The sequence below is a fragment of the Triturus cristatus genome, chromosome 9 (genome assembly GCF_964204655.1).
Source record: "Triturus cristatus chromosome 9, aTriCri1.1, whole genome shotgun sequence".
NCBI classification, from domain to species: domain Eukaryota; kingdom Metazoa; phylum Chordata; class Amphibia; order Caudata; family Salamandridae; genus Triturus; species Triturus cristatus.
Genome location: NC_140592.1, coordinates 1188553143 through 1188579614, shown reverse-complemented (window position 1 = coordinate 1188579614; position 26472 = coordinate 1188553143). Strand labels below are relative to the sequence as shown.

At 45.8% G+C, this 26472-nt stretch overlaps 1 protein-coding gene across 1 annotated transcript in view; it reads right to left on the bottom strand.

Annotated features, from left to right (window-relative positions):
• Positions 1 to 24618, bottom strand: part of LOC146799601 (matrix metalloproteinase-18-like) — a 102220-nt gene extending 77602 nt beyond the window's left edge. The window contains exons 1-4 of the mRNA XM_085627176.1: positions 24338 to 24618; positions 22088 to 22235; positions 12769 to 12950; positions 1765 to 1999 (exon numbers count right to left, since the gene is read on the bottom strand). Coding sequence (XP_085483302.1) covers positions 1765 to 1999; positions 12769 to 12950; positions 22088 to 22235; positions 24338 to 24562 — 790 coding nt within the window. The 5' untranslated portion in view covers positions 24563 to 24618. The remainder of the gene's footprint in view (positions 1 to 1764; positions 2000 to 12768; positions 12951 to 22087; positions 22236 to 24337) is intronic.
• Between the last annotated feature and the right edge of the window lie 1854 nt (positions 24619 to 26472).

Genomic DNA, 26472 nt, shown 5'->3' with positions numbered 1-26472 from the left:
CATTGTTTGATAACAATGTCAGCTGATTTGGGTTCATTATATTTAATGGACTTTATTTTGTGGTGCTCCAATGAAATTTCAAAGTGTTTTAATTAATTTAGCATAGTATTGATCTACGATGTCACCCGTGTAATGCCCAATGTTTCAATGCAGCACCCTGTCACTTCTTGTGTTATCACAACATCAGAGACAAAGGTCATGTGATGTCACTTCCTGAGATGTCATCAGGATCAAGTGACATCTCTTCCTGTGAGGTCACAGAGAGTCCAAAGTCATACGATGTCACTTCAGCTATCCCAGGCATTTTAGTGAAACAATGTGCAAGCAGATTTGGGGTGAAATTAACTAAGTCCAGCCCAGCAGATCTCTCCACCATTTCCCACCATTCCCTCTACCTTATGCCTGCTGAGGGTGTTAACTTTAAACTAAATATTTCAAAATATCTCAGAATGGACACCCAAGTGCAATAATTGTATGTTATCCAAAATGAGTGTGCTCCCTTCGAATGGTAGTTTTATTCACAGCAAAAAAAAAACTACCATACCCTAAGCCTAACTAGTTAGAACATTGCATGTGTTCTGGATTGCTGGTGGACATGGGTTCTGTAGGGTGTGCTTCACACTTAGAAGGGTGTAATCATATCTACGTTCCCACCAACTTAGGCGTCACAGCTGGAGAAGAGGGTCTGACACTATGCTCTGCTCATGTGTGAGAGAAAGTTCAACACTGCAAATATTCAGGACATGAATAATGGCTTCCTTCAATCAGACATTAAGTTTCATTCATATTAGCAAGCGCAATCACTGGAGATTAGTATACACCAAACTGCTAAGTTTTTTCAAGTCCCCTAGAATGGACTTCATTGTATTTGGGTGTTTCTCCTGAAGGATGTTACAGTGGAATGTACTGCACTCTCCAAAACGTGAATTTAACTCAACTCTTCCAGCCCCAGCAGCTAACCTAGATGGGCATGGTTAGTGTTTGGATGGGAGACGATATAATAATACCAGGTGGTGCAGCCTCAAACAATCTACTACCTCCTTTAGAAATCTCTTTCTTTTAAATGTGTAAATGTGAACGAAATGCTCACGGCAAGCTTTCACACTATCTGAAACTTTGTTTAACAGAGGCATCTACTGAAAACATTATTGATCTAAGTAAAAGGATATATTTTTTTTAAACTTAGATATTCTGGAACTCATTGCTGGTCCTTGCTTTCTCTTGATACATTTTGGCAAAATAACTGCATTTAGGGGGAACCAAACTTAACAGAAATGTTGTCAAAACATTCAGTGAATATTAGGCCAGAATTGGAACTGAAGTGCTTCTGTGTGTGTCTGGTTTCATCACCAAACTCTACTTTTCCAATTTATCTATAATCTACAATATATTTATCTATAATCATACTGTTGTAATGAACTAAAAAAAATATCAGCTGAATTGTATTGGCCTGCATTAGAATGCATACAAAATGCAACAGTGTCATCCTTTTGTGGGCTACCCGTCATCATGGGACTTGGGATATGTAAAGTTCCAGGATGACAGTAAGAGATGAAGACTGAAGAAGGGCGGCTGCGTTCATTGGTTGGTGTGAGCTCTGATCAACAGAGCTCAATAATTGGCACCTATTCATGTCTCCCACATTTGAGCTTACACATACAACAACACAAAGAAAACATTGGAGGGGGGAGGGAGTGAAGATGAAGGTCTGTGCACTGCTCCTCTCTCATCAATGTTCTTCCCGATCACAACCTCTCTAGTTACCTTTTTTGACTTTTGTGGTCCAATTCTCATCGTTATCCAGGTGCAAATCGCCATCAATAGGTTTGATGCTCGTTTTGGCAGGTGGGAAGAAAGCATGTCCTAGAACCCGCCCGGATCCATCAAAGGCGTTTCCCCCTCCATCAGCGTGCACGCCCGCCACAAAGAAAATGTCAATGTCCGCAGTCTTGTTGATGCCAACTTCCTCAAAACGAATTGAGGAGACATTTTGCCACACCTGAAAGGGAAAGGAATACAATGTTACACAGGTCTGAAAACTTTTTAATACGCTTCCAATCCGAACCAAAAAACTGAGAGATTTCAGAGCCAGACTTAAGTTCAGACAGTTCAAAAAATGAACACTAAAAATAATCTTATTGGTGGATCAATACTCAGTCTGTGATCCCACTCTTGGTGAGGTATGAGTGGTAAGGGGCGTTGTTGGGATGTTGACAGCATTAAGAGAGAGTGTAGTCTGATTCTTAGATAATATCAACATCATTCCCAGGATGAAGTGAAAGAGAAAATATGGTTCAACCACTACAGTCTGGATTTTCCTATTTGTGGCATGATAGCAGCACCTCCATGTGGATGGTACACACAAATGTGGCACAGATTCAAGTACAAATTCCAAAGGTGCATGCTTCTCTCCCACGCACACCCACCCCGCATGAGAAGGGCGTGCACTGAGTTGTCCCATCATAACCTTCCTTTCGAACTCAGCGGGAACTCAAGGGGTGGAGGGTTTATATTTATGCACAGAGCGGGCTCGATGACTAGTCATTTGGGTGTGGTTAGACTAGGTGAACAAACTTCTCTTACATCCAGCTGTCTGTTGTGAGAATTGAAACTCAACCTGGAGATGCCCATAGAGATGGACGCTACGCATTAAACGAGGAGGATTTGTAGCACTGCTTTTTGTTTTTTACTGAGAGCCAGCCACCGTTCTTGAGTTCAGTGCACATTCTGTATTTCCTGGCATATTTGATCAGTGACTATTTTAGATGCCTTAGCTCTACCGAAGCGAAAACATATGCCTTCCAGAAAGAAGGCCATTAGATGTAGTGGCATTTATCAACTAGGCTATCTCAACTTAGAAGTCTAAGAAGAACATACCTTCCGTCAGCAACAAGGAGCCACAGGTCCTTCAGAAAGTGACTGTAAGAATGAATTCATTCATTCCTTTACTCATTCCTTCCATAAGGAACAAGGTGAGTGAGATGTTTCAGAAGGTCATTGTATGAATGAATTCATTTATTCCTTCCATAAGTAACAAGGCATCTGATATCCTTCAGAAGGTCACTGTAGGAATGAATGAATGAATTCCTTTCATAAGTAACAAGGTACCTGACATCCTTTAGAAGGTGACTGTAAGAATGAATTAATTCCTTTACTCATTCTTTCCATACAGAACAAGGTGACTGAGATGTTTCAGAAAGTCATTGTAAGAATGAATTCATTCCGTCCATAAGTAGCAAGGTACCTGAGATCCTTTAGGTCACTGTAATAATGAATTAATTCCATAAGTAAGAAAGTGTCTGAGATCCTTCAAAACGTCACTTTAAAAATGAATTCATTCATTTCTCCCATAAGGAACAAGGCAGCTCAAACCTTTCAGAAGGTCAGTGTAAGAATGAATTAATTTATTCTGCACCAGAGGTCCTTCAGAAGGTGGGACCGTATTCACAGTACAATGTGTGTGACGGTCACTGTGCCTTATAGGCGTGTTATTTGAGGATGAAGGTGAGGATATCTAGTCATTAATTTTAAAATTAGAGATTGCATTTGGAAGAGTAACACAAACAGTATACTTTCTTCCTCCTAGCGGCTAGCTTTTGTAGTTTCCTGTAGATTTCTGATTGGGATAATCACGCTCCTCCATAAGCAACATAGGAAGTATTCCCACCATAGACCTCGCAGGACATGTAAGTTACAAATATGAATTGCAGTTCAGGCTTTCATGGGTCCAAGGCTCCCTGAATGGAAAACTGCATGTGCGCAGCCTTCCCTGGAGGTCTCACCTTCTCTGGAGGTCTCACCTTCTCTGGAGGTCTGGCCGTCCCTGGAGGTCTGGCCGTCCCTGGAGGTCTGGCCGTCCCTGGAGGTCTGGCCGTCCCTGGAGGTCTGGCCGTCCCTGGCGATCTGGCCTTCTCTGGAGGTCTGGCCGTCTCTGGAGGTCTGGCCGTCCCTCGAGGTCTGGCCGTCCCTCGAGGTCTGGCCGTCCCTCGAGGTCTGGCCCTCCCTGGAGGTCTGACCTTCCCGTCCCGGGAGGTCTGGCCTTCCCTGGAGGTCTGGCCTTGCCATCCCTGGAGGTCTGGCCTGGCCCTTCCTGGAGGTCTGGTCTTCCCTGGAGGTCTAGCCTTCCCTGGAGGTCTGGCCTGGCTGTCACTGGAGGTCTGGCTTTCCCTTCCCTGGAGTTCTGGCCTTCCCTGGGGTTCTGGCGTTCCCTGGGGTTCTGCCCGTCCCTGGAGGTATGGCCTTCCCTGGAAGTCTGGCCTCCCCTGATGTTCTGGCTTTACTTGGATGCCTGGCTTCCCTAGAGGTCTGACCTTCTCTGATCCTGTCATGTATGTGAGCCCACTCTTATATGATTGTATTGCTTCTGCAAAGTGAAGTGTGGTAATGCAGCATCATTTGCTTTTGTCAACGAGGGAATGTTGTTTACTTGTTGTTTTTTTATAAGAGACCCTGTGAAAGAAGTATCATGTGTGCAGTATTCTCTGGTTCCCAGAACAATATGAGTAGGAAGCCCATGAATCGTCAAAGTGGGTCACTCTTGCTTTTTCAGGAATGTATGTTAACCTACAAGGGTGCCCACGATGGAGAAACTGCTAAATATCAGCTTTTAATCCTTCATTAAAAAAATTAAAATGGTGCGTAATCTGACTTGGATGCAGTTTGGTCTCCTCCTGCTGTTATAAGAAGCATTTGCAATGCAATAGGTCTCGCATTTACGTGAGTTTGAGCTATTGGCATTGTAAATGACAAGGCCTTTTATTTATGTTTTGGTTTTTAAAACATAAAATAAAAGGCATTGTCATTTACAATGCCAATAGTTTAAACTCGCGTAAATGCGAGACCTATTGCATTGCAAATGCTTGTTTGGGACTTGTGCCCTGACAACAAGCAAGCAGGGCATCAACCCTTGGGTTCTCCATAGTGACCATAATGCAGGGGGCACCACCTCCCCTGGGTGGAAACAGAGGAGAGGGTGTGGCTTAAGGGCTAGGGCGGCCGACTTTGAAGCTGGGGAACGAGAATCGAGTCTGGCGGGACTCTCAAACAGCCTGTGATTCTGGGCAAATCACTTAATCTCTCTGTGCCTAAAAATGAATGTGTCCGTCTGTAATGCAATTGGTGCTCATGTAAAGCACTCTAAAACCTTCGGGTCAGGTTCGCGCTGTACAAAACTGCAACACACCAAAAAAATAGACAATGCGGGAAGACATTCAATGACTCGAGGCGGGGAGAACGAGGAAGCTCCATCCGTTATGCGGTATTTACTGTGCCCCAATGAAGCGCTACTGCAAACCATTGCCTGGCGCATTCGCCGGCCCCTAAGCGGGTTGCACCAACCCAACCTCACATTCGTAGGGTGCTTGTCAACTACTGTTTCACTGACCAGACACGTTGTGAAAAGGAACTTAAAAATCTTGTTTTGCAGAAACACTACGATCTGCTCCCCATTGCCCAGACATGCTGGGCATTTATTAAATATATATATTTCAAACGGGTTCCACGTCAGACATGCACCAGGGGCTACGAAGTGGGAAAAAAAAAACACAGACCCTCAACAGGTTTACAGACGTCAGTCGCCGAAACTCCCAGCTGGCGAACTTGTCAGAGCCTCAAGATTTTAGAGGCCGCCATGCCACAGCGCCAGAGCACACAGCCTGGAAAGATACAACACGCACAACGCCCTTGCAGTCGGTCTCTGTAGGGCTACAACTGCAAGCATTCAGATTCGGTTGTGAACACAAATATTTGCGTTTCTATGTCTAATGTTACTAAGTGCTCAAGTGGTATTTTAACACATTGATGTTCGATCCTACCCTTTTCCTGCTCGTTCGCTCAGACAGCGTTATGAACTTTGTGTTAGGCGAGTACTTACTTTCACTTTAATTTCTTCAGCGCGGAAATCGACGGAACCATTTTATTTCAATTTCGTAAACAAAAATATTTTACCCTGTGGAGTAAACAAAACTCTTTCCTAGATCCCCCGCCAGATCTCTTTGTGATCCATTCGCACATTGGAAGGGGAGTAAATCTCCGATCATTTCGAGGGTGGAAAGGAGTCATATCAGAGAACGGACAAATGGCCACTTTGGTGAGCCTTCTGATGCTTCCAAGGCAAACCAAGCCTGGAATGCCCCTTTCCCTTCCCCCTTGAGTGGAATTTACAAGAGTGACCATCCCTGAACCCTCTGTGAATTCCTGGCAGGCGTAAAAAAAAGCTGCATTGTAGTACTGAATATACTTTTATGACCAACTAGTAATCTGTGAACAGGTCCCATTGAAGTTGGTCTGTTTAGTTATTTGCCTCCAATCCCCATGACATGTATATTTCTAGAGATTCGTGAATCCTTCGATGGTTGAGAGATTGGATGACTAAAGTATCTGTGCATGACAAGTATTTTATTTGTGGACCATTCAGTGAACGGCCTTGGGGCTCTGGGTATTCCTTCAGAAAAGGGCTGTCCCCTGTAGGTCCAGAAGGGATGAATGTAGGCCCGATACACCATTACCGCACCCCATTTACATCAATTAGGAACTGTCTGTACATTTATCCTAAGTGGTTATCCTTGAAGTCGACCAAGTCCTTGATGTAGGAGGCGCACAGGCTAGGCTGGGGCACTGTTTCTTCTCTACGCTCTCCCCTTTGATGCCCCCGCACCCCACTTCTCAGACACGAATTGCCTGATTTTGAAAGGACCCCAAAGGTCAGTCAATTAATTACCAAATGACTCCCTACGAGCCCCCACCAACCTCTCGAGTCAACTGCCAATCCCCAAAGGTCCCCAAAAGGTTGATGACTTGATGCATGCGGCACATACGGGGTCAATTACCCAATTATCGAACGACCCGAGCACTAAACTCGAAACATTCCTAAGTAGAGGGACATTAAATGTGCTAATTTGCACCGACATCCGAGGTCAAGTCCAAACCACAGTGCAAGCAAACTGGCTTTAAAATTAAATGTTGGCTTAGTGTCACTGTATGCGGGGTGCAGCTCAGAAAGTCCCGGAATGTACAAGGTAATATTTTTGTGCTTTCATGCTTTTTGTACCCTCACAAGTCAAACGCTAGTTTAGGTCACGGGAAACATTATAGCTCCCGGTGACATCACGGAGCGTGACATCACGGAGCATGAAATTACGGAGCGTGACATGACTCGCCGAGTGGCACATCCCTGCTAGACCCTAGCAGAGTCTTATACTACGTTCTCGACAGCGCTTCAAAATAGAAATCAGCACTAAAGCGCTAAAAAGGCATAGTAAGGCACAGGGAAAGTTCTTACCTACTGAGGACATCCCGAGCTGAGCGTGCGTGCGCATTAACAAAGCGAAACTGCTTAACGCTTGTGACGACGTCAGGCATCCTTGCCTGGGACATGGGCGGGGCATGGAGCGTGCGGCCGGAAGTGTCCGGGGCTCCCGTGAGCTGAGGGAGCCCCGCGTGTTGCAGCCCGCGTGTAGGAGAAGCGAGGCAGGAGCCCACCCCCGCAGAGGGAAGTCCGGCAGGAGCCCACCCCGCAGAGGGAAGTCCGGCGGGAGCCCACCCAGCCTTCGTGAATGCCGCATGGTGTGGCCGGAGCAGGATTTCAGGCGGGGCTCCTGTGAGCAAGACGGAGCCCCGCGTGGTGCTGCGCGTGTGAGACCAGCCTGGGAGCAGCGCAGAGTCCCCACAAGAGCCGGTGAATGGGGTTGAGCGGGAGGCATGTTGTACGTGCCCACCGGCTGGCTGATATACATGCAGCAGAAAAAGGGCGCCTCGCCTGGACAGGACATATGCACGCGTATGGTGCGAGCAGGAGTTGTGATAAAACCGCGAGCCATACGCGTGCACATCTCCTGTCTGTTATGCTTTGCCACAGACAGTTGATGTGCACGCGTACGGCTTCCCGCGTTATTACAACTCCTGCTCACACCATATGCGTGCACATCTCCTGTCCAGGCCTTGCCATACGCGTGCACAGGTCCTGTCCCCCTTCCGAGCCAAGTCGGCAACAATAGATCTCGCCGAGCGAGCAGCGCTTTGCGCTGCATCGCTAGGCGAGACCTAAAAAGGATCATGTGAACATGTGATAGGACAAAGTGTACAGATAACAGTGAGTTTAGGATGGAATTATCCTATGGTTAAAAGGCTTCCCTGTCTGTTAGACACCATTATTTTGTTCTGGTGAGTGTGGAGTTCAGCTGTGTTGGGATCAGCCCTCCTTGGCAAACACTGGGGCATGCGGGTCTATTTGAATGGCAGCATCTCCCTTACTTATGGTTCAATAAATGTATGCATGTGGATGCCAGGGTACAAAATCTCCTACCCAATGGCCAAAGGAAAGGATGGATGAAAGTTGGAGATGAGCGGGGGGTCCTCGGTGGGCATGTAGTACTGTGAGCAGAGCTGTGGGAATCTGGAGTGTGTTCATGTTATGTTGTATGTGGGTTCCCCGCTCTGGTCAATCACACATCCTGGATTTTTAGAGTTCCTCCTGGGCTATAACTTTTTGCATTACTCTTTATTCTATTAATACTTTATTTTTAACTTTATTAGGAATATATCTTTTTATTAGTGAAACCAATAGAAAAAAGAATGTCCATGTCATGAAAAGAAGACATAATGATAAGAGACAAAGAGTACAAAGCCATAAGATGTCACTGGCAGAGGCCAACACCTACTTACAAGGTGATGACTTTCATCAAAAGTTTAGCAGTGCAATATATCTCACCAGCCGAACCACGATCATTGCTAAACCATCTTAACCTCAATAGAAGGAAAGGCAGGAAGGTAAAAGGCGCAGTAGCTAAGAGGTATGTGGAAGGAAGGCTGGAGCCTAGGGGTAGGAAGTACAGCTGGAAGGAAAACAATGGGGGGACTTGGGAGACGAGAGGAGGGGGAATCACCACAACACGTGCAGCATTTTCCTTGCCATATTCTTCTAACAAAGTCTTGCCCTCACAGCCCTTGTCCTTCGCACTTATCTGTCACTAATGAAACAAATGCAGTGGTGTAGAATACTGTGGCCTATGAGGTCCTTTCATCATCAACACTAAGAGGGGTAGATTTTCAAACACTTTGCCCTGGGTTAGTTAGTATCACAAAAGTGAGGTTAACCACACACAATATTCTTTTTTAGCAGTTTACTTTACAGCTGGTTTGTGCTGGAAAGTACACTGAGAGTAACGCAAAGCAGCGCGAAGCTCTGCTATGCGCTACTAAGCGCAAAGTGGGCGATACATTGGTGGTACATTGGTGTTCCCATGCTACCACCCATGCCTTTGGATGCAAAACCCTATTTACAAACAATTGTAGCTAGGGTTGAGTGCCAAAACTTAAGGCCACTTCAAAGGAGGCTGTAACAAGAGAAGATGTTTTGATCCTCCTTTCTTTTCCGGTTTTGCATGCGTGCTGCACTGCGCAGCACACATACAAAGTGGGAAAAGTGTTTAAACTTGCCTAGGCATGGTATTTTTTACAAGAAGGGTACCCTTCATGAATCAAAACCTACGCTAGTCTCAGGCACGCACCATAGTTCTAAGGTGTGTGCCTGGCATACGACAGCTAAAATCAGCATCGGCGCTAGGGAGGAGAGAGCTTTTTCTCTGTAGATATGGCGCTCTCCTGCTGCCTCCCTTTCACGGAACTCAGCGCAGCCTCCTTGTGCGCTGCACTGCGTGACTTTTTTGAAAATCTGGCCCACAGTCTGCCCCGTTTGTGTGCTACTCTTAACGTCGTCCAAGACTTCCTGCCCCAGTTCCAAATTCAGAAAAACATGGGACTTGCCACCACAAAACCCTTTGAATCTTACAGGCGTCCATAGCAAGGTATTAATGCCCAGTTCAAAGAATGCTAAATTGTTTCTGGGTGACATCTGCCTTCTGAAGCTCTTTCTAAAGGATTGGGTCCCCAAGACTTGGTCCTCACACTGCCACAACAACGGTACTACTAGTGTTCACTGTGCATGTTCTAGTTGGGCCAGACAGAAGTGAATATCCCGCTTAACTAAAGGGGCAAAGAAGGACTGCATCTCGACTGCATCTCGTCTGCAACCGATTCCCATGCGGCCAGCTGGGGACAATCCTGACCCTGCAGAAACCGCGACTCTGCGATCTGTTCGGAGAAGCTGTACTCTTCAGTAAGGAAAGGAGCAGCATACTCACTACGGAGAAGACCTACACAAGGCCCACGTGACTGAAACCTTCCTGGAAGCTGTCACAGGGAATGAGCCCCCAGGTACCACGAGGACCTAACAGCCCAATCGTCCAGATTCAACAACAAAGCAACTGTGTAACCAGATACTGAGGAGCTACGGAGACAAATACACCAAGTCGAGTCTGCAGCATCGCTGACTTTAGAATTCCCTCCTCACTCAAGTCTGAGAGGCATATTAACGAGAGCCTTGCATCGTGTTTGCACCACGCAACGTGGTACATGTGTTACGCAACCCTCCAAGTCAGAAATTTGAAGCCACGCCAAGCCACTTTGTGTGGCTCTGAGTGGCTTCAAAAATCTGAAGAAACACAATGCAACAATAATTGCTGCATTGCACTACTCTGCGTTCCATGGGCATTGTGTGGGTGTACCCAGACTTCTGGTAACACTCTTACCAACACAGATAAACCTTGGAATGTGTCAAAATGCTATGCTTTCCTGATAGATGTCCAATTTGTCTCCTCATTTTTCCATTTTCTAAGTGGCAACATTCTACAGCACACTTAGAAAGGGGAAAACACCTCTAAAGATTGTTCTTGAGCAGGAAAACCCCTCTAAGGACTGTTCTTGTGCAGGAAGTTGTCCCTTTCTGCACAAAAACAATCCTGCCAGCAACACAGGCACCCTTGCACCATGACGCAAGGGTGCCTGTGTGGGCGCTAGGCTGCACTGAGCGCACTAGTGCATGAAGAGAGCAGGAATGGACCATATCTTAGTAAATATAGCTCTTTCCTATTCTCTCCATTTGACACAGCGCATCGAGTTGTCTTGCTGTGTTGCGATGCATCAAATAATGATAAATCTGGCTCCAAGGCCAAAAAACGTCTAAATAAATTGAGCTCTCTGTAGTACGCTTTCACATGAGCATTTGTTTATGCATATAGGTATGGGTTCAGGTGTACCATTGACTCTCCTCATACAAGTGGTTTGATAAGTATATCTACTCAACTGTTAACAGTCCTGAAAAAGGATTTGTTTCCCAGGTTGGTCTTTCATGTCTATAGTCTCTGATACATGTTTCTGGTTATTTGGCAAAATTACCAATCCTATTACATTTAGGTGAGTAGCACCATTAGGTCTTAGAAATCCCCTCCTTTTGCAGAGCACATCTGCCTACTTTCTTTCACTATTCTATTTTAGGCTGTGGACCCACACAAACACCACTGTCGGTGATGTTGCTTCAGTACTGGGGTCACATTCGTTTCTCTGAATGGGTGGCAGGAGGAGTTATTTTATTAGTAAAAATAACCATCCAACAAAAATCTAAAAAATATCAAGAGCCTCTGCTGTTGTACCCTAGGGCCTGAAATATGGCCACAGAGAAGCCAGGCTCATGCATCCCCCCCTCTCAAAGTGGATTCCTTAGGAGAGCTGGCAGTCCGCAGGAAGAAGAAAGTCACGTGGTTCTTTTACTTCCCGGGAGAGGGAGGACACCTACGGTGGCTCCCACACACTTTCTGGTTTCTAACTGTCAATCATGATGTCTGCTTAGCAAAGAGCTTTGGGAAGGAAATTTACTAAAGGGAAATGCCTCATTTTTATCCGCTGCCCTTTTGATGTTTGCTGTGTGCTTGGCAGAGAGGATCAGGGAGGTGTACTGGGCAGGGTTTACATGGTCCTGCTATGCATGCAGCGAGTGCAAGGTGCAGTAGACGTGTAAGTGTGACAACCAAGGGTTTCTCAAAGGCGAGGAGAGGAGTCTGTGAACATGCTGAGGCAGCCGAGTATGGGTAGGTCGTCCTGTGGAGAGTTTACTACGACTTTCATGCTGAATCAGAGTACTCTCTGCTCTCACTCCACATCGATATTCTTTAATATAGCCCCAGAATCCAACCACTGACTAGATTAGGGTTTAGTTGGTCCTGACGCATTGTCCAACTGATCATTAGTGACTTATCAATGGCAAGAAACATGTTGACCTTTTAAGCTATCATAGAACATTGTGTCTGGCGATAGCCACCACATTTAACCCAGACAAGTAGACTTGCCTATTAAAATCTTATTTAGAGGCCTACTTAGTCTATTTTAATACGCATTTTCTTAACACACATATTCACTCCTACACACGAATCAGCACAAGAGGCCTTACACCCACACTTCATAAACGGCATTGGGATAAACGGCATTGGGAGAAAAGATCTCCGATAAAGAGCCCCCTTGTGGGTACCCATCTGGCATTGCAGCGCCGGCCTGATGAGGAGCACGCCCTATAATGAAGCATGACACCCATCTGGGTGTGTGAGGGCTCCCGTTCCTAAGGGTGCGGACTCCCGTACGCCCTCCTAGTTTCTGACCGACCTCATATTCTCTCTTTTTCTGGAAGGAACTGCGTACTCTTGTTGTAAAGACACGCTGGGCACAGCCCCAGCGCGGGGAAGGATGCAGTGGCAAGTCATGTTAAGTGCATCCATAGTGCTGAATAGATTGGCTGATAGACTATTCATCTGACGGCAATATTGACAATCAGACAATATGGCTAATATAAACCAGTCTTGCATCTCTAAATCAGCGCGAGTTCCTGAAGACGTCTTGGTTTTCTGACCCGCATCACTACCTCCGTCCTGTGACCCTTCTTACCAAGAGGGCCTTCTTCAGCTCCGCTTTCACGATCTCCTCCGTCAGGCGCGAGGTGACATTGAGGATCTTGTAGGTGATGGTGGGCTTCTTCCATTTTGCCCCCAGCTTGAACGCCATGCGCTGCTCGTGCTTCCCGCATCGAGGCAGCCTCAGTGCTTCTGCCGTCTCGTTGTCCACTTTTCCTGTAGTCGAAAAAAGAGACAAAGTTTGAGGACTCACAAGGATGTGGCTCATACCATGTGCATGGGTGTAGAAGTTAAAAGATGGGATAACAGCGTATGGCCTGGTGGTCCGCTAAAAGGACGCAATCCTAAGTGGAGCTGCGGACCCTTTGCATCTAAACAGATATTTCAGCCCCCTTGTCACACATGGCCTGATCGGAGAAACTATCTGTTTGTATAGAGATAGTGAGTGGCACTTGTAAAGAGATCAGAGAACCATTCACACAGCTACTATAGCTTTTAATGTATATTTATATTGGAAAATGCCTCCATTCACACCAGACAGGAATTTGCCAAGGGAGCCCAAGCTGACGTAAATGGTTTTACTACTGCAGATTTCTCCATCACCAGTGCAGACACATCCACAGGAGTAAATCCCAGGCAGGGGGCGAAAAGTGAGAACTGCAAGACGCCTTGTAAGTTTGTAAACTCCCTTGACCCAGTACATTTGTCGTTACACATAAACTTTGTTTTACTCATTTCCGCTACCTCTTTGTATCTGATTCTTCCAGGAATCCCTTGGGAGTAGAGTGTGCTTTACAAGTAGTTTACAAACACAGATACATTTCCAGATACAGAGGAGATGGACTGGGTGACCCTTCTGGGTGATTTTGCCTCTTTGTTCTTTGCCCTTCATTGGGAACTTCATCAGGAAGCAAATAGATCTTCAGAGGCTTTGTACAGAGCATAAAACCTTTGTGGATAAAACTGTGTGGCTGCTGCTATACAAAAGTCTAATATTATTTAATGCCAAGAAGCTTTGAGGTGAATGTTGCACTGTACGAATACCATAAAATAGAAAATAAAATATTTTTTAATTCAATAAAAAAAAAAACAAATCCTCATTTTTTTTATTTGGTAAAGATAAAAAATTGCTCCTGGGAGCAAAGGTCTCTTTTCTAGAAGTGTAACAACAATGTGGAAACTAATGTTCTCGTACAGCTCTGTATTTGCCAAGCTAAGGCTTATGCAATGTTGCCAGAAGTCAAAAGGGCACCATAGCTCTCCCTGTAAAACAAGCACAAGCTTATCTTATTTAAATAGTCGGTGAACCTCCTGTGTGACCTGTCTGTCAACAAGGACATTTGTGCCACTGGCTTCTTTGACTTTCAGAATTCAGATAATGAGCAAGGTATTAAAAAACAAACAATCTGTCAAAAAGCAGAGAGGTCTGGAGTAGTGTTTTGAGATTATGCACTTTAGGACCAAGGAAGACTCCATGAAGGAATTTAGTAACGGTTTGGGGGGCGTGTGGGTGTGGTTAATAAAGCTATGCCGCAGTGCAGTGAGATTGCAGTTGTATGCTGATGAATAAAGACATCTGTTGTCCAGCTCTATGTGAGGCGTGTTCATTCCTATGCTTCCGGGATGGGGAGGACTCTACACCTGGGAAACACTAAGAGCCATTAACTCAATAATCTAAAATGTTCCAGATTATTTTATTCAATGCTATTTCACTTATTTATTTAGGTTCTTGCTTTTAAACTCTGCTGGATCAATCAGACAGTCATAAGTCCAGGTGCTGGTAATTAAGTGCTGGTGCTGCGCACCGGGAAGCACCAGCACAAATTAAGCACTGCTTCAAAGGCTTGTGGAGACATGGGGTATGATGAGGAATGGATAAATGCACAATAGATGACTTATAATGGGTTACGTGCATATGTCTGGCTGGAGATGTAGGTCTTCAAGGCCTTGTGCCATTTTCAGAGGCCATCCTCAAGATGAAGCTGAAAAGGCAGGGAGATGTTGATAGTAGAGTTTTGACTGCTTGAGGTAGTTTAAGGAAACCGACCTCAATTGTGAGATGTTTCCTTATCTGGCAGAGAAGCCAAACCCATTGGTAGGAAAAGATTACAAAAATTGGATTTACCTTTAACAAAAACAGCGAAATTAATGTTTTCCTTCTTAAATGTCAGGATTTTCAAATCAACCAACTAGAGGTATAAGGTGCGAGGGGAATGCTGCAGTGCAATTCAATACAAAACTGGCTGGAAAACAGGCTATCCTGAACCACATGGCACTTATGGTTCACATTCATTCCCTGACAGAAAAACATAATAATAATGTGGGGCTTATGTCTATGCAGAAAAGAAAGTGAAGTGCACCAGTGCTTCATAAATCCAGAGAATTCAATGATCAGAAGAAGGCCTGTAGGCTTTCCAGTGGGAGTGTGTGTTCTAAGGGGCATCCTGCAGATCTGACCACTCTTCTTCCTCCTGGAGATGCAAGGGCACCTGGAGCTTCATAAATCCAGAGAATTCAATGATCAGAAGAAGGCCTGTAGGCCTTCCAGTGGGAGTGTGTGTTCTAAGGGGCATCCTGCAGATCTGACCACTCTTCTTCCACCTGGAGCTTCATAAATCCAGAGAATTCAATGATCAGAAGAAGGCCTGTAGGCCTTCCAGTGGGAGTGTGTGTTCTAAGGGGCATCCTGCAGACCTGACCACTCTTCTTCCACCTGGAGCTTCATAAATCCAGAGAATTCAATGATCAGAAGAAGGCCTGTAGGCCTTCCAGTGGGAGTGTGTGTTCTAAGGGGCATCCTGCAGATCTGACCACTCTTCTTCCTCCTGGAGATGCAAGGGCACCTGGAGCTTCATAAATCCAGAGAATTCAATGATCAGAAGAAGGCCTGGAGGCTTTCCAGTGGGAGTGTGTGTTCTAAGGGGCATCCTGCAGATCTGACCACTCTTCTTCCTCCTGGAGATGCAAGGGCACCTGGAGCTTCATAAATCCAGAGAATTCAATGATCAGAAGAAGGCCTGTAGGCCTTCCAGTGGGAGTGTGTGTTCTAAGGGGCATCCTGCAGATCTGACCACTCTTCTTCCTCCTGGAGATGCAAGGGCGCCTGGAGCTTCATAAATCCAGAGAATTCAATGATCAGAAGAAGGCCTGTAGGCCTTCCAGTGGGAGTGTGTGTTCTAAGGGGCATCCTGCAGACCTGACCACTCTTCTTCCACCTGGAGCTTCATAAATCCAGAGAATTCAATGATCAGAAGAAGGCCTGTAGGCCTTCCAGTGGGAGTGTGTGTTCTAAGGGGCATCCTGCAGACCTGACCACTCTTCTTCCACCTGGAGCTTCATAAATCCAGAGAATTCAATGATCAGAAGAAGGCCTGTAGGCCTTCCAGTGGAAGTGTGTGTTCTAAGGGGCATCCTGCAGATCTGACCACTCTTCTTCCTCCTGGAGATGCAAGGGCACCTGGAGCTTCATAAATCCAGAGAATTCAATGATCAGAAGAAGGCCTGTAGGCCTTCCAGTGGGAGTGTGTGTTCTAAGGGGCATCCTGCAGACCTGACCACTCTTCTTCCTCCTGGAGATGCAAGGGCACCTGGAGCTTCATAAATCCAGAGAATTCAATGATCAGAAGAAGGCCTGTAGGCCTTCCAGTGGGAGTGTGTGTTCTAAGGGGCATCCTGCAGACCTGACCACTCTTCTTCCTCCTGGAGATGCAAGGGCACCTGGAGCTTCATAAATCCAGAGAATTCAATGATCAGAAGAAGGCCTGTAGGCCTTCCAGTGGGAGTGTGTGTTCTAAGGGGCATCCTGCAGATCTGACCACTCTTCTTCCACCTGGAGCTTCATAAATCCAGAGAATTCAATGATCAGAAGAAGGCCTGTAGGCCTTCCAGTGGGAGTGTGTGTTCTAAGGGGCATCCTGCAGATCTGACCACTCTTCTTCCTCCTGGAGATGCAAGGGCACCTGGAGCTTCATAAATCCAGAGAATTCAATGATCAGAAGAAGGCCTGTAGGCCTTCCAGTGGGAGAGTGTGTTCTAAGGGGCATCCTGCAGACCTGACCACTCTTCTTCCTCCTGGAGATGCAAGGGCACCTGGAGCTTCATAAATCCAGAGAATTCAATGATCAGAAGAAGGCCTGGAGGCCTTTCAGTGGGAGTGTGTGTTCTAAGGGGCATCCTGCAGATCTGACCACTCTTCTTCCTCCTGGAGATGCAAGGGCGCCTGGAGCTTCATAAATCCAGAGAATTCAATGATCAGAAGAAGGCCTGTAGGCCTTCCAGTGGGAGTGTGTGTTCTAAGGGGCATCCTGCAGATCTGACCACTCTTCTTCCTCCAGGAGATGCAAGGGCACCTGGAGCTTCATAAATCCAGAGAATTCAATGATCAGAAGAAGGCCTGTAGGCATTCCAGTGGGAGTGTGTGTTCTAAGGGGCATCCTGCAGATCTGACCACTCTTCTTCCTCCTGGAGATGCAAGGGCACCTGGAGCTTCATAAATCCAGAGAATTCAATGATCAGAAGAAGGCCTGTAGGCCTTCCAGTGGGAGTGTGTGTTCTAAGGGGCATCCTGCAGATCTGACCACTCTTCTTCCTCCTGGAGATGCAAGGGCACCTGGAGCTTCATAAATCGAGAGAATTCAATGATCAGAAGAAGGCCTGTAGGCCTTCCAGTGGGAGTGTGTGTTCTAAGGGGCATCCTGCAGACCTGACCACTCTTCTTCCTCCTGGAGATGCAAGGGCACCTGGAGCTTCATAGAGCCAATAGTAACCCATATAAAGAAATCCCCAGCCGCCCTCCGGTGCATGTCATGGCTCAGTAATATATAAGATAAGATCATACTCAGGATGCACACACACTCTGCAATGAGAGAACTTTACATAACTGACCCAATACTAGGACCTTACTGTTTCATATACGTTTGAAAACAACGCCTTCCTTTATCGCTCCAAAGAATCAGAAGTCCAAGCTAATTTTTCTAGTGCTAGCTAGGGGAGCGCTGGCCCCAGATACAAAAAGAGTATATTAGGAGGGGCGTAGTTGTTCTGGTGGACCCGGGGGTAGTAGAAAGCAGTATACTGCGTATGTCAAGAAAGGTAGGTTTATCACAAAGCAAAGAGGGACAGGTAGATCCACGCGCCGAGTAATAAAGCAAGAATCAGCAATCACTTTCTTGCAGGATTGAAGGTGTACAGGATTCTAGGAAAGATGTCCTATTAGCAAAGGCCATGAAGAGCTGGGAAAGATTATGTCCAGTGATATTAGCGCCCTATAGATATTAACGGATTAAAAACATCTCTAAGGATCCTTTCCAGGTCTACTTGTAAACTTATGAAGTCTTGTTTTTCTGACCAGCTATGTCTTAGCATTTTATGGGTCATTTAGGGTGTTGGAATTGGTTACAGGAGCATAAAATTGATAGGGCTAGAATTGACACAAAGGGCAAATAGTGTATTTGGCAGTCACGCTAGGGTTTCTGGATTTCCCAGTAGCCTAGTGAGACAATTTTCTAAGGTCAAGCCCCTGGGTGGGCACCATATTTTTCTAGTACATGCCCAAGGCATTCCTCAGAGTTGTTTTCAATTAATCAGGGTTTGTCAATTAGCTCTAGACAAACCAGGGGTGACTTAAAAGGCTTTTTGTTGCACTCCCTTAGGATAGGGATCACCAGCTGCGGGGTTGGTGCTGTAAAGAGAGAAGATAAGAGTGTTGGGTGGTAGAGGTCTAATTGCTTCGAGCACTATCCCGCGCTTCTACCTGACACAGTAAGGAAGCAGCAGATGACCCCACTACCATGAAATACCACAACCAGTTCCTACTGGCGCGTGCTTGGATTTGTCGGCGACAATAGCTGTATCATGCAATCAGATTTGTGTCGCTGTGTCTGAATGTATCCACAGTTTGCAATGTTTACATTTTCTGCATTGATTGCAGATGCACTTTAATACACATAATTGTGAACAGCAAATAAAAATACTGCCAGCAGCTTTTTCCACCGACACATTCAAATTACGCTCTGTTTATGATCAGTTTACGCGGTACAGACAATAGCTCGTAACAAGTCGTTATAATAAATGTATGGGGCTTTCATTAGTCTTATGTATGCAGAGAGCACTAAATGTCTCAGTGCTGCCCTCTGCTGCATGCTCAGCGAGCCCTTTGACCTTACACTGCGTCCATATGCCCTCAGCAATCCCTAGAGTTGAACATTGCAGGGAGTCCCTGAAAACAGTCTGTGCCGCAGTGCAGCTTCAAAGTCAAACACACAAACAGAGGCCGAAGGTCATGACCAGAAATCGATTTTCAATTTGTAAGTCCAGACCCTACAGTCTGAGATAAGGCCCCAGATCTTGGGTAATAATCCAGACCCTACACTCTGAGATAGGGCCCCAACTCTTGGGCAATCCTCTTCCATGGGCATCCTGCCTCTTTATGGCACCAACCTCGCTTCTGTGACTGCCTCGGACAATCTGTAGCTCCCCCTACAGGCCACCCTGCTAGAGCTCGCGCGTAGGTGACCAATGGGCTGCTAAGAAGGACCCCTCTACCAAATAAAACAATTCTTATTGGTCTTCCTAGCTGGAAGAACACGGAAAAAACTCATACCCAACACTGTACGTGAATACCACGGCGAAGCGGACAAGTGAGGGGACTGGATGGAGAGAAGAGTGAAAGAATGGCCGAGTGAAGGGCTGGATGGATCAACTGATGGAAGGCAACAAGGCTGAATGGGTGAACAGGTGAATGGATGGATGGGTGGATGGGTGAATGGATGGACGAAAGGGTGAATGGATGGATGGAAGGGTGAATGGATGGATGGAAGGGTGAATGGATGGATGGAAGGGTGAACGCAAAAACTGGAGGAAGGATGGAAGATAGCCAAATGGATGGATTGGAAGGTGAAGAGATGATGGATGGGAGAGTGAAGAAAACCTTTCCGAGGAGTGTCGGGCTTACTCTCTTCACTTGCTCGTTGCAATTAGCAGTGGGGTTCAAAGCGGGTGGGGAGGGTATTTTAACAGGAGTTCTGGGGGCTGCACTAATTTCATATGTGGTATTAACTCATGCAAAATTCCCACAAGTGTTTCCGGGGACACGTTTTCCAGGTTGAATCTGCCAGTTTGGGCAGGACTGTTCCTATTGGAAAAGGAACAACACACGTTTGTATTTGGCTCTGTCTGCAGTGGCATAGTGGGAGAGGAATGATGGACTGGAATGTGGCCCCACGTGATCACAAGTGGCTGATAATAATTCAAGCATTCTTTCAATCACTCTGCTGTTCGCTGCACTAGATGCTGTGAAGCGTATGCCCTGGCGTGAGTACTGCCCAACAGGCCTCCAGCTATACTTTGCTGACGAGGCCTTAGTAGGTTGAAACTGGTCTGGAGTTGCCTATGTTCGTGCATGTTCGTGGCCTAGGCACACAGGTTGGACAGTTCCAATTGGCGGAGAAGCAAAACTGATTTGCAAATGGCAGACCTCTGTCTAGAGTGGCACAGTGGTTAAAAAACAATGGACTGAACTGCAGCTCCAAGTCATGACCACTGGCTGAGAATAACTGAAGCATTCCTTCCATCACCTTAATGTTTGTTGAACTAGGCACCCTACATTCTTCTTTTGATATCATGACACTTCTGCAGGCAAATAAATCTACTCCCTGTGCTACTACAGGGGACCAAATGGCTGAATCCTCTGGAAAGTAAATGAGGCCTTGGCAAGCATTTCCCTATACATGTTCACAACACTTCCTTATTTTTTTTTTAACGATGTTCAGAGTTTCTTCGAGTAAAAAGTATTAGAAAAATAAACCATACCATTTATGAAGATTAAAAACATGTAATTCAACATACAATTTCGATGTACCTTCGGTGTTTGCTTTTTCACCAGTGTTTTTAAATGTTTTTTTTCTTTTATGTTTTTAAACAACGTTGTAGGGACAAACACTGGAAGAACCAAAAGCTCGGCTCTCACACTATAAAGGCGGGCCTATTGGCTTTGTCAATGGTTGTTAATAAATATGGCTTAGTGCTGCTGTCAACCCCTTTTGCAACTTTAGTTACTGCGCTGTGCAAGAAAAATACTATATCTACCCCCCTTACCACCCGGCCCACCCCGAGTACCGTTGAGAAGAGAAGCTGTGCAATAATAAGGTAAATGGAGAAAAAATTGTTTTTAGTAGGTGCCTGAAAAAGAAGAACATTTCTGTAAGATTAATTGAAAATGGTGCTAAACCAGCAGTCTGAATGCTGGTGTCGCTGGACTGCTTTCACATCACTTCCAGTAGTGCTTACGTCATCTCCCTGCGCCTCTCTAGGCTTCTCAGCAGTCACTGGCACCGCTCACATGAAAGGGAAGAGCCACTCTCTACAGGTCCTCTCTGAGAGTTTAACAGTTCACCATTTCAGCAGCACCTGTGCCCTGAAGCAGACAGACCCTGCACAGGCAGGGCCAGCACGGTGACTTACAAGAGGATGCTACATGAGTAAGGTAGGACTACTACTCACTTGTGGTGTAGATCAGCATTTTATGGTGGATTAAGCTGCCTGTTTCTTTGCATGTAAATAAATACGAGTTATGAACCTGGACAGCACATTCAGACCCCACCACCCACACCAAGAACCTCACAGCCAACTCATCAAGACAGTCCAAGTCAAAAACATCACAGCCTCCTGTTTCCACACCCTGAAGATGCTGAGGAAAATCTTTCTATGTTTCTCAACCAGCACCCGCAATAAAATTACACGCACCCTCACCACATGCAAATTGGACTACGGGATGACCCTCTATGCCGGGATCAGCAAACATCTCACCAGGCGACTTCAAACCATTCAGAATTTGGCACCCAGAATCACACTCAATCTAACAAGCCACACACACATCTCACCACATTTCAAGGAACTCCAGTGGCTCCAGATACACAAATGGGACCTCTTCATACTTCTCACTCAGACACCTTTAAAGCATTACATAACAGGGGCTCAATCTACCTCAAAAGCCTTATCTCATTCCACAAACCATCTAGGCCCCTCAATTCGTCCGGACTCCTATTGGACAAATCCCACTCATCTGGAAAATGAGGTCCGGCAGTCGAGCCTTCTCCTACATCACTCCTCAAGCCTGGACGTTGGTCAGGTCCACCTACCTCACAAGGGTGGGTACTCCCTCAAGACTTAATCCAATGGAGTCCAGACACAGAAGTGGGGGTACGCACCTCTGCCCTGGTTAGCTATCCGTTTCCATTCAAGACCTTATGCAGCTTATAGGTTTGTGAAGGGCAATTATGAAAATGTTTGATTGGGAGGCAACCTGCCCCCATTCACAAATATCTCAATCAAGATGAAACAAATTCATCGATTACCTGTAACTTTTAGTCCATTCTGTCTTTGGAACCATTCCAGGCCGCTGATGACCTCTTCTGGAAACTCGTCTTCGGTGATGAAAGTTTTGTTTGGAAGGACGTACTCCTCTCCTGTTTCTTGGAGGTATCCAAACTCAGTCAGGTAGTTCTAAATGGAAAAGGTGAAAAGTGTTAAGGTCTTTATTTGAAGGGGGGTGTTGCCTTTTAACCATGTGTACCCCAGATTCTTAAGGGCATAATGCCCAAACTTTGGTGACAGTTTCATGTTCACCTACAATGGATGGCGGGATGATGCCCTGCTGATCCAGGCAAAGGGGGCTTGTCCAGGCAGATGCATGCAAACATCCTTAGCTTTTCAGGAAAAGCTAGATTACCACAACTGGGATGACCTTGCACCAGTGTTGCACTGAAGGAGGAACCCACTAGATCCCGGATCCGACAGTTATTATTCAGGTGGTTCAGGGATCCCAGTGAAATATGCTGAATTGGGCCCGGTGTAATTACCAACACATGGGCACAATTGAACAGTCCCAGCATGTTGTCTGCTTTCTGTTTGCAGCAGCAATGTGCAGCTAGTGAGTAGGCTTTTTAATTTTTTTATTCCAGCTTGGGTCCAAAACAAAGGGCGCATTCAAAGCACCATCAGCCCTCCACCTGTTCGAGTAGAGTCCTGCCTGAAAGCTATCTGCAGTCTAACACCTAGATGTCTATGCAATGGAGATACAAAGGCACACAGCTTGTTATCACTTCACAAGTACTTAAGGGAAACTACGATTTAGAGGCAGGTTTTTGATTTTGTGTAACGCTATATGTAAGAAATATATGCATGCCCTCTAAGAATGTCAGGTGTATCCGTACACACAAGTATTTACACGAATAACAATTAAAATTGCACTTGCTAATTTTTATATTCAATACTTTTATAGTGCTACGCATCCCACTGTAGGGTGTCAGAGCGCTTTACATCACACGCCCACATTAGCAATAAATCATACAAGTGTATAGTGTTAATCAATGTACAGGATGTTATATAAAACCAAAAGGGTTTAAAGGTGTATGAGTCCCTCACACATTGTCTTTGCTGGTAGGAATTATATGTTAAATTGGATAGTTGGAAGAAACACAAAGTCAGGATTTAAAACATATCGCAGGGCTTAGGGTTGTCCGTTATTACTACTAACCGAAAACCCTTTTAATCAGCCTTATAATAACAGATTGAGTAAAAGAACAATAAGGTTCTAAACCCATGTCTTGCAGTTTGCATGCAGATCTTTGATGCCGGTTCATAGCTCACTGTGCTATATTGGAAGAATTGGAATTTATGAACTGCAAGTAATAAAAGGATCTGTGTCAAAAACAGTGACCCACTTATCTAGCATACATAGCATAATAATCTGTCATCGGCATGTTACCCTATGTACTTGGCGGAGACAAATTAACCCTTTAGTCCACTTTGAGTCAAAACTGTGGCTAAACAAAACACAGATCTCTCCAGCAAGAATATATGACGTTACACCGCGAGCAAATACCACGCGGTAGGTTACAACTTACATTGTCCGCCTTGTTACCACGCATGGCATTACATCGCAAGACTTGCACTAGATGGCGCTCTGGATTTAGGAATAGTATAAATTACTATTCCTACTCCAGTTAACGCAACAGCAGGGAATGTCTTGGACTTAAAATCCAACACATTCCCTGGTGTTGCACGCCACCTAGCGCCAGTCGTTCAAACGACTTGCGATGTAATGCCATGCGTGGTAACAAAGCGGACGATGTAAGTTGCTGAGGCGCAAGGTGTGAGCCAGACCTGCTGTGACCGGTCGGCCAAGAAAGAAGTAAGCCATTACTGATTGCATTAGAGTTTGACGATAACAAAAGAAATTCAATTGGAAGTTTGGGCCCTCGTTTTGTTCATATTTGTGTTCAAACCTTACACCTTTTTCTGTGTATCTCCTAAAATATGAATTTTGTCCAGACGATTTCAACGCAAAATTAAGGGCTTGAGAATAGTTCATCAGTATATCTTTGAAAAGTTAGCTTCTGCCATTTAGTGTTGCCTTCTCGCGGATTGTCATTCATCCTGGACTTTTTTGTGTTACAAACTATTACTATCAGGTACGTCAGACCGTTTCATTCAATGAAAGACCCCAAAACTACAACTCCCAGAATTCTTTAGGTTGTCAAGATACAGCCCGGGACTGGAAACAGTGTTCTCAGGAGAGCAAGCTCAGTAGCAACCACACTTACCACGATCATTTGAAATTCGCCGGCGGTGACCCGCTGGGACTCTGCTGGTTTGGGCCCTCGGGGCTGTAGCTGGGCCCGGACATTCGTCTCTTGCACCGATTCCACCTGGTGCTCCGAGTAATCCTCCGCGTCTGCTCCACTTTCTACCGGCCTCGCTGAAGCCAAGGGGAAGGCGAGGAAGAGAGCCAAGCACACGACCCTGAGGTGAACACCGCGCGCCTCCATGCTCACTGCGGTCAGGGAGCTCGGGACTGCACACACTGACCCCTGAAGCCCTTATCTAGGGCCCTGGCCACCAGCCCGGCTACACATTAAACCTGTGCAAACACAGGAGTGACCCTTCCAGAGATGCGCAATCACCGCCCGACCTTTACCCCTGGAACAGAATGTAAAGGCTGCGTCTGATCCCGCCTGTGCTACGAGGTGCCGGTCACGGCGAGGGGTGCCGGTCACGGCGAGGGGTGCCGGTCACGGCGAGGGGCACCCGTCGCCCCTCATGCAGCTAATAGTCAGTGCTTGAAATTGAAAAATAGAAGTGCAGGTACCCTGTACCAGCGTGCCTGCTTGTTTCTGAGCAGTGTAGGCACTCTCCAATTAAAAGTATTGTGTCACTCTTGAAAGAGCAGCTACTCTCCCTCTCAAAATAAAAAAAAAGTGCCGGTACTCAGTAGCAGCCTATTTAAAGCACTGTACTCTATTTGTACTGGTTGTGAAATAGAGGGCTTTTATCAGCGCAGCGAGGACCTGTCAAAGCTGGAACAATCCAGCCCTCTGCCCCCTTACTGTAAAACCTACCCCCAGTCTCTTCTACAGCAGGGTCTTCAACCTTTCCTGTAATAAGAGCAATTTACCTTAGAGGAAAAATCACCTCGAGCTACCACTTTTATTAATGGTGTAACAGTGACCCCATCCGACAAGGTTACAGTAGTGGCCACCGAGGTACTATTACCAGCAATGGTAAGCATCAGTGCATCAGGCAGGGCTACCAGTTGGAAAGCAACAAGCACTGGCAAAGCCAATTGGTCTCAACTTTGGGACCTATTGGCTTTGGAAATTGCTTTTTTGGGAAACCTTACAGCATCGATACACACACAGTGAAGCATCTTTAAAATACAATTTAAAAAAGCTTTGACAAACTCAATAGCTCTCACACAGGCAAGACCTATTGGCCTTGTCAATTTTTGTTGTAAATACCAAGCCTGCTCCTCATAGTATTAACCTAGAAGGCTGAAAATACTTGGCAAACCTGCCATATTCAAAGCTATGTCCTGTAGGAAAATAAACACCGCATGACCATGGCTGCTGCCAGCAGTTGTTTATTGTTGGCAATAAACACAACCCTCTTTAGGAACATGAACACGCATTGGAGAAGCTGGCAAGGTTTGATGTGCCTGGCTCCAGGCACCCAGCTGCTACACACAAAAGAAGTGATTGCCCGGTGTGTACAGCAACAAGCCATGACATATGTTGCTGTAGATCCTTCCACGAAAAACAGCAAACACAGAAATTAAATAATTGCAACCACAAGGCAGTCAAAGAACAAGGCCCGGCCACTGGGCACTTTCTTCGAAGCACGGTTACCGTGGTTGAACAAAACATTTTGTGAGCAGAGCAGCCTTCATTTAATATTCTACCTGTGTACCAGAATTAGTGAAAAGAACATTCACAAAATGTTAACTATACATATGCCACTGAAATGACCAAAATAGAAAGCATTCGCATGATCTTTGTGCAAGGATCCACGCAGAAGTGTTTGTGAAAAGGCAAGAGGGCGCTGCAACATCAGCTTTACAAGATATATTTAAATTAAAGTGGAAACAGTGTCTTGAATATACAAGCAATGGGGCGGGAGAGGGAAGAGGCGTACAACGGGAGGGAACAGGATGGCCGACATGCACTTGCATAGACTGGTTAAAGTTAAAGAAGAGAAAGTATCTCCCACGGGAAAAACAGTGGAAGGACACAAGTACTTGGGCTGTGCTCCATGGGAGGGTTCAACAGAGGAAATCATCAAGAGCTCACTAAATGCAAGCAGGGATATGAGAGTGACAATAAAGCTAACAAATGGTAAGTGATGGGCAGGCTGTAAGTCACTGATGATAAACAGAATGTCTTGACGAGACCTAAAAAATTGG